Source organism: Musca autumnalis, unplaced genomic scaffold (genome assembly GCF_047663935.1).
Source record: "Musca autumnalis isolate F117 unplaced genomic scaffold, ASM4766393v1 scaffold_1, whole genome shotgun sequence".
NCBI lineage: Eukaryota > Metazoa > Arthropoda > Insecta > Diptera > Muscidae > Musca > Musca autumnalis.
Window position 1 is genome coordinate 166,137,288 of NW_027411644.1, and position 14,389 is coordinate 166,151,676.

Sequence of the window (14,389 nt, forward strand, 5' to 3'; positions counted from 1 at the left end):
GTTGTTCATAGAAAACCGGTTTCGTTATTTTGCTCTTTTTCTTCATAAATGTGTCATTACACATTTCATTGATATTTCATGGGGGGAAATCCCTTCATGTGTTAACTATTCTTTTATTTTTCAATTCTTACTAATATAAATAGATCTTTGTTATTGTATTCTCTCCGGTCTAAAATCAATGGCAATTACTCCAGTCTGGTTATTAGCCTCCAATACATCATTGAACGTCACATTGGTTTATAAAAAAACATTTCAATCTCGTTTTGTCGCATCTCGCCTTATCGTCTGTATCACTGTAGGAACGGCATATTCAAGTGGTCAGAAATATTTGAATAACAACATTGTTATCATAACAGGGAGCCGCCTAAAGCTAATTGGAAAAAATTAAATCCCAAAAAGAATCGAATAAAAATATGGATTCTGTGGTCTGACCTGTTATTCGTTTACAAAAAAAAAAACAGTGTCTGAATACTGATAAAAGAAAGCAGTATTTAAAATAAACAAAATTTAACGACGTCATCGTTAAGAACAATATTAAATCTATACCATGGTCTGGCGTAAAAATCATTCATCGAAACAGTCTTGTTTAAAATTCAAAGAAGTGCTATTCGGCTAGCTTATGTTTAAGGGATCTCGGCTTGATGTTGATGTTTAAATCGTAAAAAATATGCGTTTTATTGGAATCGTGTTGTTATCGTTGCACATACATTCGGTTATATGCCAACGCAGAAGGAGTAGTGATAATGACAATATTATATTCCCGGGTCCAACAAATGCTCGCGAAGTTTATATAAAATCACAATTATCGCGTGTGGTAAATAATAATTTAAATGGTATCGTGAGCGAGGATGACTTTTTTCCTGAAAATCGTAGAGAACAAATATTTGGATTAAACAATCAGAGGATACCTCAAAAGGTTAACAGTGGAGGATTTACACGCCAAGAACGCGGAGAATCACAATTTTCCGCTGGTTTCAATTCAGACAGAAGAAGACAACCTCTATTGCAAACTTTTAATAGTAGAGAGATTTTACCACAAGGCAGAAGAGAGCTGTCATCAAATGAAGAATTTGAACGAGAAGATGAAAATGAACCTGTATTCTTGGCATCCAACACAAGGACAAGAAATGAACCGTCCTCAACAGTAGCCAGTAATATGAGAATATGTGAAAAAAGTATGTATAGTGTTTAAAGTAAAAAACAATTTGATAAAGCGCGAAGTTATGGACAAGGATTCACATTTTAAAACAGCCTCCATATAGCAGTACCGTCAGATTTCAGATATTTTAAAGTTTTGATCCGCATTTTGGGCCCGAATTGAATGTAATTTTGCATTTGAGGTTCAAAGTGGTGGAAAAAATTGTTTACGTAAGTTCACATTTTACGTAAGTTCACATTTTGGTATAGCCCCTATATAACGATTAGAGTGGGGCGATTTGAACATCATCTCGGGCGCCTGGAGTTTCTGATTCTTGGGATTGTACTGAGCAAAAAAGTCAACTAGACCATATGTCTACGGTGAAAATCGAGCCCCCGGATTTTGACTTGAAGTTTTTTTTTCACGGATTTTTGCATATTTTGGCATATAACAACCAAACCACTGAGATTTTGGATCCAACACAAAGACACCAATTGTAGCCAAGACAATAATAAAGAACTCTTTAGTTTATCGCAAAAACATTGGAACGCTCCTTCAAGAGTTATGGCCTCGAGAAGGTGCAAATTTTTCGGAAAATATCGATAAATGACATTGTGCTACAAAATGGGACTCAAAGTCAGTGGATGGAAAATTCTTTTTGGAGATGAAAGCCCTTGGTGAGCGTAGTAAGAACCCAAAAGGAAATTTTCACCATAGGTCAAGTTTCCGAGATATTGCGCGATTAATGGTTCAATTTTGGCCCCTTAATATGTGAGAAAATAGTTTTATATCTCTCTAAAGCGTTATTATAGCTTCATTTTGACATTATATATCTTCAGTCAAATCGGATGGTGAATCTTTTTGTAGAATATTTCATCCCTCTAACTCAATTCCTTTCACGTCCTTTTCGTCCTTTATTTCTTGAACCGTAGTGAAAGTACCACAAGACGAGATTTTACAGCATCCAAATATTCTACAAAAATGTTGTTTAGAAGATTTTAGGTACGGTTTTCATTGATGACCAATCGATATTTCCCCGATTTCCCCGAGCTTCTTGCAGGTTCTATTTTTGGATAAAATGTAGGAAAAATAAGACATAGAACATTTTTAAAATTTTGCGCTATGAAAAAATTAAAATGGTAAGTACGGACGGTTATTCACGTGGTTCAAACTTCTGAGTTAGCGGTTTTTTTGTTCTAGCGGAACCATCAAAGTTGTAATCAGCTACTTGCTTTCATTTGATTCATCATTTTATTAGCTTTCTAATGATATACATATACGGTTAATCGGTTACTTAAAATCGGTTTCAATATCAAAATATGCGGTTCAAAAATTTAGATAACCGGATCTATCCTCCAATCAAATTTGTTATTAACGTGTCCGTCATTACAAGAGCTATTTATGGTAAGTATTTCAGAAGCACCACAGACCAATAACGAATATGCATAAAAAAAGCATAGTTTTCTGAACAAAAACCGGGTAAATGTCAAAAAGGACCATGAAATCGGGGAAATATCGATTGGTCATCAATGAAAACCGTACCTAAAATCTTCTGAACAACATTTTTGTAGAATATTTAGATGCTGTAAAATCTCGTCTTGTGGTACTTTCACTACGGTTCAAGAAATAAAGGACGAAAAGGACGTGAAAGGAATTGAGGTAGAGGGATGAAATATTCTACAAAAAGATTCACCATCCGATTTGACTGAAGATATGTAATGTCAAAGTGAAGCTACAATAACGCTTTAGAGAGATATAAAGCTATTTTCTCACATATTAAGGGGCCAAAATTGAACCATTAATCGCGCAATATCTCGGAAACTTGACCTATGGCGAAAATTTCCTTTTGGGTTCTTACTACACTCACCAAGTGCTTTCATCTCCAAAAAGAATTTTCCATCCACTGACTTTGAGTCCCATTTTGTAGCACAGTGTCATTTATCGATATTTTCCGAAAAATTTGCACCTTCTCGAGGCCATAACTTCTTGAAGGAGCGTTCCAATGTTTTTGCGATAAACTAAAGAGTTCTTTATTATTGTCTTGGCTACAATTTTTGTCTTTGTGTTGGATCGAAGATCTCAGTGGTTTGGTTGTTATATGCCAAAAAATGCAAAAATCCGTGAAAAAAAAACTTCAAGTCAAAATCCGGGGGCTCGATTTTCACCGTAGACATATGGTCTAGTTGACTCTTTTGCTCAGTACAATCCCAAGAATCAGAAACTCCAGGCGCCCGATAACACTTTTTTCCTTCCATACAAATCGCCCCGGCCTAATAACGATACTGCCGGATTTCAGCATTTAGAGTTCCTATTGGACATGAAACTGTTACATCAAAATTATTGACTTAGTCCCATGTTTTGAAATAATCCCCATATATAGAGATGGTATTTACCGGGTATTTATTTGGGTATTTACTATATTGAATCGCCAATACAACATCTTACACCCTATTTCTGGGTTTAGGATCTGAAATCGTTTCAAAATGGATAGTGTAACAATACTTTAAACATGTGGGTAAATACTTGGGTAAATACCCGAGTATTTACCCAAATATAGGGTAAAAACTCTTTATCTGCCGAACCACTTGACGTAATCTTACGAAATTTGGCTCAAAACTATCTTATATCAATAGTATTAAAGGTATTGAAAGTAGAGTCCCTGGGTCCATGTTTTGGTATAACCCCCATATAGCCGTACCTTCCGATTTAAGGTATTTTTCACCTATTAGCCACATTATACAACCAAATTGCGTGTAATTTGGCACAGTGAGTCCTCAATGAGTATAAAATATCCTAGCAAAATTTTGTCAGCGTAGGTCCACGTTTTCTTATAGCCCCCATATAAGGGTACCCCGATTTCGAGTATTTACCCAAATATAGGATAAAAACTCTTTATCTGCCGAACCACTTGACGTAGGCTGACGCAATTTGGCTCAAAACTTTCACATATCAATAGTATTAAAGGTATTGAAAATGGAGTCCCTGGGTTCATGTTTTGGTATAGCCCCCATATAGCCGTACCTCCCGATTTAAGGTATTTTTCACCTACCAGCCACATTTTACAATCATATTGGCTGAAATTTGGCACAGTGAGTCCTCAATGAGTATAAAATATACTTGCAAACATTTGTCAACGTAGGTCCACGATTTTTATAGCCCCCATATAAGGGTACCCCGATTTCGAGTATTTATCCAAATATAGGGTAAAAACTCTTTATCTGCCGAACCACTTTGGCTCATATTGAGAACTCACTGTGCCAAATTTTGTCAGCCTTCGTTAAGTGGCTCGGCAGATAAAGAGTTTTTACCCTATATTTGACCTACGTTGACAAATTTGTGCAAGGATATATGTATTATACTCCTTGAGGACTCACTGTGCCAAATTACATCCAATTTGGTTGTAAAATGTGGCTAATTGGTGAAAAATACCTTAAATCGGGAGGTACGGTTATATGGGGGCTATATCAAAACATGGACCCAGAGACTCCATTTTCAATATCAGATGTTCTCTTGATATAAGTAAGATTTGAGCCAAATTTCGTCAGCCTACGTCAAGTGGTTCGGCAGATAAAGAGCTTTTACCCTATATTTGGGTAAATACTCGAAAGCGGGGTAGCCTTATATGGGGGCTATAAGAAATCGCTGACCTACGTTGACAAATGTTTGCAAGGATATTTTATACTCATTGAAGACTCACTGTGCCAAATTACAGCCAACTTGGTTGTATAATGTGGCTAATAGGTGAAAAATACCTTAAATCGGGAGGTACGGCTATATGGGGGCTATACCAAAACATGGACCCAGGGACTCCATTTTCAATACCTTTAATACTATTGATATGAGAAAGTTTTAACCCAAATTTTGTCAGCCTACGTCAAGTGGTTCGGCAGTTAAAGAGTTTTTACCCATCATTTGGGTAAATACTCCGGTATTTACCCACTTGTTTAAAGTATTATAAAACTATCCATTTTGAAACGATTTCACATCCTAAACCCAGAAATAGGGTGTAAGATGTTGTAGTGGCGATGCAATATAGTAAATACCCAAATAAATACCCACAAATGGGTATTTACCAGGTATTTACCCAATTTACCGGGTATTTACCCATTGGGTATTTACCTACTGTCCATCTCTACCCATATAATGGTACCGCCCGATTTTGGGTATTTTGAAGTTCACGGCCCAAGTGGATGTTCAAGGCGGTGATTACAATTCCTCTCCAAAAAGTTGTGGATTTAGGGCCACGTTTTGGAATAGCCCCATATAACGGTACCGAGCTATTTTAGGTATTTTGTGATTTTAGCTACTTAGATCAAGGACTTATATAGTAAAACGTATATAGCTACAACGTTTACGTTGGCTGGGCCATGTCAGCACATGAATACGGTATGCGGCACAAGGGAAAGCCAAAACTCCGATGGAAAGTTGAAGATGCCCAGCAAAAATACTCATTACAAATTGGCCTACTTTCTCATTATTTTAACACGGGCATGTCATAGGGAGTAAGTACCAAGCTTCCTGACTGAAAGGTCCAAAAGCTCTAAATACTATGGCGACCAACTGAGTGAATATTTATCATAGTTTTGGCTCCCAAGACCACTTCCAAAAACGGACTGTATTCCTTCAGGTAACTCCTCCGAAAAGTTAACTTTTTGTACGGAACGTCCACAATCCATAAATGCCGGAAAAGTTTCGATATATTTGTTGGAAAGGCCACCAACCTTTTGGGCAAAAGATTTTTGTCCACAGATGAACATTTCAATTCACACAGGCTGAGTGTATATGGTACAGAACAAAAAAGTTTTACAGTCGATGAATCCGAGTTTCACCCTTTCAGAATTCGCGAACTGTTAACATATTCTATACAATATGACTGAATTTCTTTAAAAAAAGTCGGCTTTGCCAACAGAGATATACCCACCCGAAATTTTAAACATAGTTTTTTAACGAGCCCAGAAGGGAGAAAAACAAATTTAATGGATGTAGGTCCACATTTGGGTGTAGCCCCTATATAAAGGTACCCCCGATTTGTTATATTTTGACGATTTTAGCCAAATTTTCCAGTCGATTTGGCTGTAATTTTGCATTGTGTGTTCCCGGCGAACAACATACCACTTTGAAAGAAATGTTCAATATAGGTCCACGTTTAGGTATAGCTCCCATATAAACGCTCCCTATATTCGGTATTTTGACGATTTTAGTCAGATTTTCTAACCGAGTTGGCTGTAATTTGGTATTTTGACTTCGAAGGGAAGATCATACGTTCGTGCAAAAATTTTTCAATATAGGTCCAAGTTTAGGTATAGCTCTCATATAAACGTACCTCTAGATATACGGTATTTTGACGATTTAAGCAAAATTTTCCAACCGATTGGGCTGTAATTTTGCATTTTAAGTTCTTACGGAAAAAACTCAAAATACTAACTTTGACCTTGAATTTCTCTGCAACTTCCAGACCTAATATGACCTAATCTGAAATTATGAAATTATTATGAATTATGAAAATATCTCTATCCAATCAAAATTTACAGAATTTTGACCAGGAAAAAACGATTCTAAACCACTGTGCGTCGTCAAAATACAGCTCGTTAGGGGTATTAAACTTTCTACCTAACATTTGTCGGTATAGGTCCACGCCTTCATATAGCGCCCATATAACTATATCTCCCGATTTTGCAGGTTGTGGCCTCAACATCCTACGAAAATGGCTGAAGTGTGGTAGCCTTTGTAGGGGGCATAAAATTTTTCACCCGAAATTTTTCAGTATAGGTCCACGTCCTCATATAGCCCCCATCGAATGGTACGTCCAGTTTTCAGTATTTTGCCGGTTGTGGCCTCAACTTCTTACTGAAATGGCTAACATTTATTATTTAGTTTTCGTTGGGTGTATGAAACATTCCACCTGAAATCTGTTGGAATAAGTATACACCTTCACATAGCTCTATAGAACGGTACCTCCCGATGTTCGGTATTCTGATTATGGTCTCAATATTCCACCGAAATGCTAAAATTTGGTACTTAGTCACGTTGGGTGTAAAAAACTGTCCTCCCGAATTTCGTTGGTATAGGTCCACATCTTTATATAGCCGCCACACCACAGTGTGGTGTAGGGTATACAAATTTACAAAAAAATTATCATCGCGTTAGCCCTGTTTAGCATCTGTCCATAGGAGAAAGTGTTTAATCCCGGCCGAAAACCGGCTGTTTTGGTAAAAAATTAATTTTTGTAAACTTTCTGTGGAAAAAGTTTCAAATACAGTCACTAAATTCAACTTGCTCCGAAAAAAACATACGTTTTTACCCATGTAATTTCAATAAATTTAAAAAAGTCTTAAACTGACGGATCGGGACTGGTACAATAGTTCATATGGACTGAAAAAGGACACTCTCAGGCATCACTCTGCGAAAACGAAATTTTGATTCAAGCTGTTTCCACAAAGTTCTAGTCCACAAAATTTGGAATTTCACTGAAATTTAGTACATGAGGAAAAATAAAACAGCTCACTTCGTGTAAACACTGCGGTCATTTATTAAAATGATTCTTAAAGGAAGAATCCTACCTAAAAAACAATGAACACAATATCTGTTATAGTTTCCGAGAAATAGCTATTTCGTTCGCTAGAAATTGGCAAAAATTACATACTTTCCCAAATTGGGGAAAAATTTTCGTCTTTAGGTGCACGCACGGTTTATGTTTCCATTCCTTTGCTTCTGTGGCGTTCAACTTGACAACTCTGAGAAAAATAAAAACACTGTACAACACAAAAAATAATTACAAGACAATTCGACCAGATTATGAAAGACGACTGAAAAAAAGAAGACACATGTATCGGCCTTTTAAAAGTTTACGTCGGGAAGTAACCTAAATAGGCGTGGCAAGTTCCGCCCATTTGCACAGGTTTTGAAATACTCGACATCAGATTCCTTGAAATCCTTGCATTTTAGGTATAAAGTGTCTTTGGCAATCTAACTGACAACAACGCGGGGTATCTTTTTATTTGTGTAGAATATTTCTTCTTTTAACACCTTTCGTCTAAAACTAAATTTCATGTTACTTTCATGCATCAACTCGAAAAAAGAACAAAACAAATTTATTCAAAAACTATTTGGGTGTTTTGTTGGCAAATTTGATGTATATATTTTCTTTATATATATTGCAAATACATATTTCATTTATTCGGCGACTTATATTGAAATTTGATGGAGATTATTTTTGTCTTTGATGTCTTGTATCTAGAACGAAGTTTTGTGGGATAAAACTTTATAAATTCAGATAAAGTATAACATTAACCCTAAAACGTGATTTTACTTTTGGCAGATTCCTGGCGTTTAGGTACGATTTAGAGTTTTGGTGTATTCGGGGACCTATAGTAAATGAAATAGTAATGACAAATAATTTTGTAGAATATTTCAATCTGATACGGTCACATTTTAAAGGAGTTTTTAAACGTTTTTGAAAAAAGGGACCAAAAATACCTCTTCAGTGACTCGCATGAGGGTTAATTTTTGTCATAAAAAGATACCCCGCGTTGTTGTTGTAATATTGCCAAAGACACTTTATACCTAAAATGCAAGGGTTCCAAGGAATCTGATGTCGAATATTTCAAAACCTGTAGAAATGGGCGGAATTTGCCACGCCTATTTAGGTTACTTCCCGACGTAAACTTTCAAAACGCCGATACACGTGTCTTCTTTTTTTCGGTCCTCTTTCATAATCTGTGCAGGGTTTCTTGTAATTTTAAAATAAGTTCGATTTTGCTGTACAGTGGAATAATTTTTTGTTCACAGTCGAGTCCCCGTTTAGCGTAAAAATGGAACTTTATAAGCGTGGAATGACAGACAACAGACAATACTATAACAAAATGCAAAAAACCTCACACAAATTTGCGAAAATGCCCGAGTTCTACGTTAATTTTTGCAAACATTTTTTGTGGCGTTTAAACGACCAGTGGCTTTAAATGGGTTAATTACACCCTCGATATTATAGTGGAAGGTATAAAAAAGAGAAATTACGAGGTTTTTTACCGAAATTCGAAACTATATACATCTATTCTCTGAGATTCGCTCTCGTCGTCGGTGGGGACATGAATGTGGAGACAGTAATTTTTAGTTTCAGCAAAACAAGTGGAGACATTAATTTTTAGCTTCATCGAAACAAGAATGACAGAGTCAACCTCATGCCATTTCTTGGTAGGTTTTAATGAAATTCGTCACTATTAGTTCTTGTTGTGATGCGTTAACATTCCCTGTAAAGAGACTGATATTAGGAGGTTCATCCTCTTATGCTCTCGTTTTGTCGTTGTAATTAATATATTTTGTAAGAGTGAGGAACACAAAATTAATCGTTTTGTAAAGTTGTATTTTTAAAATACGATGTTGAGAATGTAGGGCAGCGAAATCTATGTTTTCCAGGTTATTTCTTGACTTTTAGTGGCCAAAGAATAACCACATACTTACATATTTGCTGCGACATGTCTTTGTTAAAATAGTGGTTTAGTAGGCTAACAAAAATTACTATATAAACTGGTTATTTGGTAATTAGCGTTTTTGCTTGGTTTTATTTGACTCAACCTTAAAAAATATTTAGATCTTGTTATTCTTTTTATTTCCAGAATATGGCGAATATATACAACGCATTTTTCCCAACGACTCGGATATAGCCAGTGACGCTAACGAATCGGAATTTGATGGACGTAGCTTAGCTGTACCAGGAGAATATCCTCACATGGTATAGAGTTTAAAAAAAAAGAAATGTGCTACATTAAAACACATTTTATGTTTTTCGTTTCTTACAGACAGCATTGGGTTTCGTTGGTGACACCGGCACGGTGGACTATAAATGCGGTGGAAGTTTAATCAGTGATAAATTCGTAATAACTGCCGCTCATTGTACAAATGTGGGCGGGTAAGACAGATTTTGAAAGTCTAAAGTAAATTTAAAACAAAATTACATTTATATATTTTTTACAGAGAAATTCCAACAAAAGTACGAATTGGGGATTTAAATTTAAAAGTAGAAGAAACTTACCTTGAACCACAAATACGTACGATTATTAATGTCTACAATCATCCGGAATATCGATCTACGTCGTATTATAATGACATTGCTTTACTGGAATTGCAAAGTGAAGTGGTGTAGGTTTGAACAAATCATTAATTTTAAAAAAGTGTATTAAAGCTTTGATTTTGTTTTCCTTTCTCTCAACACAGCTTGACGGAATTTGTAAGACCGATACGTTTATGGACACTACCTACATTTCCCTTCCCCGTGGCATATGCTATGGGTTATGGTTCAACCGCCTTTGCCAAGGAGCGTACAAATCGTTTAACCCATCTAAATATGACGATAGTGGCCAACGATGAATGTAATCAGGAGCTGCCGCATATTCCCGAAACTGAAGATGGCATTATCTTTAGTCAAATGTGTGCCAAAGACTTTGCCCTCAATCGTGACACCTGTCAAGGCGACTCGGGAGGTCCGCTACAATTAAATATTCGTGGTCGTCGTAGAAATAATCGACTACATTACCACTTGATTGGCATAACATCGTATGGACTATTTTGTCGCAGTGGTTATCCCAGTATTTTTACAAGAGTTTACTCATTTTTAGATTGGATTGAGAGAATTGTTTGGAAAGACGAATTTTAGGAAAATAAAAACTACAAAGTTTTGTTATTTATTGCTTTAATATTAGGTCTGTACGATAACCCAAAAATCTGTACAAATTCGTACAAATTTTTACTGAATGCTGTTCGATAACAAAATTATCCAGCAAAAGAGAGTGAGTTTGGAGAGTTTTGTGACTGAGAACTTGCAAATTTTTGCTGGGAAAATTTGTCCAGCAAAAATTTGCAAGTCTGATCAGCTGACTTTTAATCACCTGTGCAATGTAAACAACTCGAAACGTTAACATTTTTCACCAAGAAAATTTCACAATTGCACATTTTTTAGATTCTAAAGAGTTGTGGATAGGATCATAGCATTAAATAAGTATACTGCAATTTTAAAATGTATGTTTTTGTTCCGTTTGATTTATAATATCAAAAGAAACAAAAACAAATATCATACATTTTCGGAAACAGCTGACTTTCTTGCAAGTTTTTGCAAAATGCTGTTCGATAGCCTTCTGAAATTTTTCTTGCTTGAGAGAGTAAAATTTACTGAGAGAGGTTGCTGGAACTGACTGAGTAATTATTGCTGGGGAAGTTATCGTACACACCTATTGTTGATTTTAAATTGTAATTATTTTTCTATCCTTTGAGTTCGTATTTTAATTTCATTGCTTATTCGACATGTTCAGAAATTCTAGTATAAACACTAGGCACATCCATATAAAAACCATTACCGAATGAAAAAATCCACAAAAAAACGGCTTCAATCCACCCATTATATATTAGAATATTTTATAAGAATCTCCCTGTAAATAAATTGAAATGTTATTAGTAAAAGTATCAACCGATAGGTTTTTGACTAACGGGCAGTAAAATGGAACTTCTTAGGTTCGCCTGCACGTAAATTACGCACTTTTTTACCTACAGTGAGTAACAGTTAAAAGTATCCACTTGGGTTTCTTTCATTAAAAATGCGATTGCAGCGACTTAATTAATGAAAGTGATTTTATTATTTTTTATATAGCCGATAGCCGTAGTCGCTAGTGCTTTTAGCTATAAGTTTATTAAAATTTTTAATTGTAATAAATATTTAAATAAATAAAATAAAAATACATAAATAATTTTTTTTATATTTTTACATAAGTATCTTAACTTAACATTAATAAAATAAAATTACCAATATTCAGGTAAATTCAGATAAAACAAGTAAAAAAGTAGCAGTCGGCTTTGCCGACAGAGATATACCCTCAGCCTGTTCATGATACAATAAAACGGTAGCATTATCAGCCCAGCTGATGGTAACATAATGTGTCAATTGCATTGAATTTATGTCAAATTTTGACATCTTATGTTACCAAAAACGGCAGTTGCTGCTACCTTCTTATTGTATCATGAGCCTGTGTATATTGAAACAAATTTTTCCCAAAAAACGTATGTATTTAGGGTGTATTAAAAATTTTGGGCATTTGAACCGACAAAAATGTTGATTAGGATTAAAGATCAAAAGTTTTGCGGAGGAGATACTAAAAAGAATGGATCTCCAGGCACTACATATGGCGCCATAGGGGTTTTTACACCCTTCGGGCTGTTTGTTCAAGAAGTATGGACTTGCCCCTGAAAAACTTTTACCATCGTAATTGAGGCAGCGATTGCAACTTCAACGAAAGTCAAAGTGATTCCATATCAGGTCTTAAAGTGAACTTATCCGAAATTTTGTGTGGGAGGTACCGGATGGTGTGGACAAATATAGTCCATATTTGAACCTGATCTATATCTGGTAGATATATTACGACGTGTAAAGTATGGACCAATTCGGCCACTCCCTTCAAGAGTTACCGTGTGAACAATTTTTCCGAAAATTTTTGAACTTTTGGGGGGGAGGTACCAGAAGGAGTGGACCGATGTGGCTTATCTTCGAACTTAAACTAATAATAAGTTTAATAAGGTCAAATTTTGAATCGAATCGGCAGATCCGTTCGAGAATTATCTTGGGCTCCAACCAAATCACACGGTGTTATAAGGGTTTTTTTTTTTGCAACTTTCAGTCTATTTTCTCAGGAAGTGTGGACTTGCCCCTGATGAAACTTGTACCGTTGTATGGAGCGCAGTGAATACAAGTTGCTTCAACAAAAATCAAAGCGATTCGAGAGGTGGCCCTAAACTGAACTTTTCCGAAATTTTGCGTGGGAGGTACCCGAAGGAGTGGACCGATTAAATCCATATTGAAACCTTATCTAAGTCTAGTACACATTTCACGATGAACAAAGTATGGACCAAATCGGTTACTCATCTCAAGAGTTATCGTGCGCACAAATTTTCCGAACATTTTCTAACTTTTGTGGGGGAGGTACCGGAAGGAGTGGTCCGATATAGCCCATTTTCGAGCTTAAACTAAGTTTGGGCAAAATATTACGAAAGCCAAAATTTGAATCGAATCGGTTCATCCGTTCGAGGGTTATCGTGCGCTCCAGCCAGCCAGACAGACAGACGGACGGACATTGCTCAATCGACTCCACATTCGAAACACATTTCGTCCAAACATACTTGGGGTCTAAAACCGTTATTTCGATGAGGCACATTTTGCCCGTATGAAAGTGTATATACCCTCGTTAGCATAAATGCTGAGGGTATAAAAATAAAAATTGTTAAAAACCATCGACTTCTACCTCACAGTGAAAAAAGTTTCCACACAAAAGGCTTTATTAAACAAAAGGCGTTTAGTACTTGGTATGATATCCTATGTTATCCTTTACAGCTCTGGGCCTTTTTATACCCTCAGCATTTATGCTTACGAGGGTATATACACTTTCATACGGGCAAAATGTGCCTCATTGAAATAATGGTTTTAGACCCCAAGTATGTTTGCACGAAATGTGTTTCATGGCCGTCCGTCCGTCTGTCTGTCTGTCTGGCTGGAGTGCAGGAAAACTCTCGAACGGATCAACCGATTCGGTCCAAAATTTGGCTTTCGTAATGTTTTATCGTTATATCGGTCCAGTTCGAAAGTTATCGAAAATATTCGGAAAATTTGTGCGCACATCGTGAAACTACTACCGGACTTAGATGTGATTCCAATATGGACCCAATCCGTCCACTGCTTCGGGTACCTCCCACACAAAACTCTCGAACGGATCTGCCGATTCGGTTCAAAATGTGTCATTCGTAATATTTTGTGCAAGCTTAGCCATATCGGTCCACTCCTTCAGGTACCTCCCTGACAAACAACCAAAAATGTTCGGAAAAATACTTTTAATATCCTAATATATCTACCAGATATAGATCAGGATCGAATATGGACTATATTTGTCCTCTCATTCGGTTATCTCCCACACAACATTTTATATAAATTTACTTTAAGACCTGCTCTCGGACCACTTTAATTTTTTGTTAAAGGAACTTGCCTCAATTACGACAGTGAAAGTTTTTTCAGGGACAAGTCCATAACTGATTCATTCTTGAGAAAACAGCACGAAAGGTGTAAAAACCCCTATGGCACCAAAGAACGGAATACTGCGTTCGTCCATACTTTGGATATCGTAATATTTCTTCGAATATTAGACTAAATTCGAAGGTGGTTCTTATAGCTCCACTCCTTCCGGTACCTCCCCCACAAAAGTTCGAAAATATTCGCTAAAATGG

General features: G+C 36.2%; 1 protein-coding gene across 1 annotated transcript; it reads left to right on the forward strand.

Annotated features, from left to right (window-relative positions):
* The first annotated feature begins 337 nt into the window (after positions 1 to 337).
* LOC141390944 (venom protease) lies at positions 338 to 11,113 on the forward strand. The gene is made up of 5 exons (XM_073963871.1): positions 338 to 1,175; positions 9,751 to 9,866; positions 9,934 to 10,043; positions 10,109 to 10,273; positions 10,349 to 11,113. Exons 1-5 carry the CDS (start codon positions 668 to 670, stop codon positions 10,785 to 10,787), a joined length of 1,338 nt encoding a protein of 445 aa, XP_073819972.1. The 5' UTR covers positions 338 to 667; the 3' UTR covers positions 10,788 to 11,113.
* Positions 11,114 to 14,389: the final 3,276 nt, after the last annotated feature.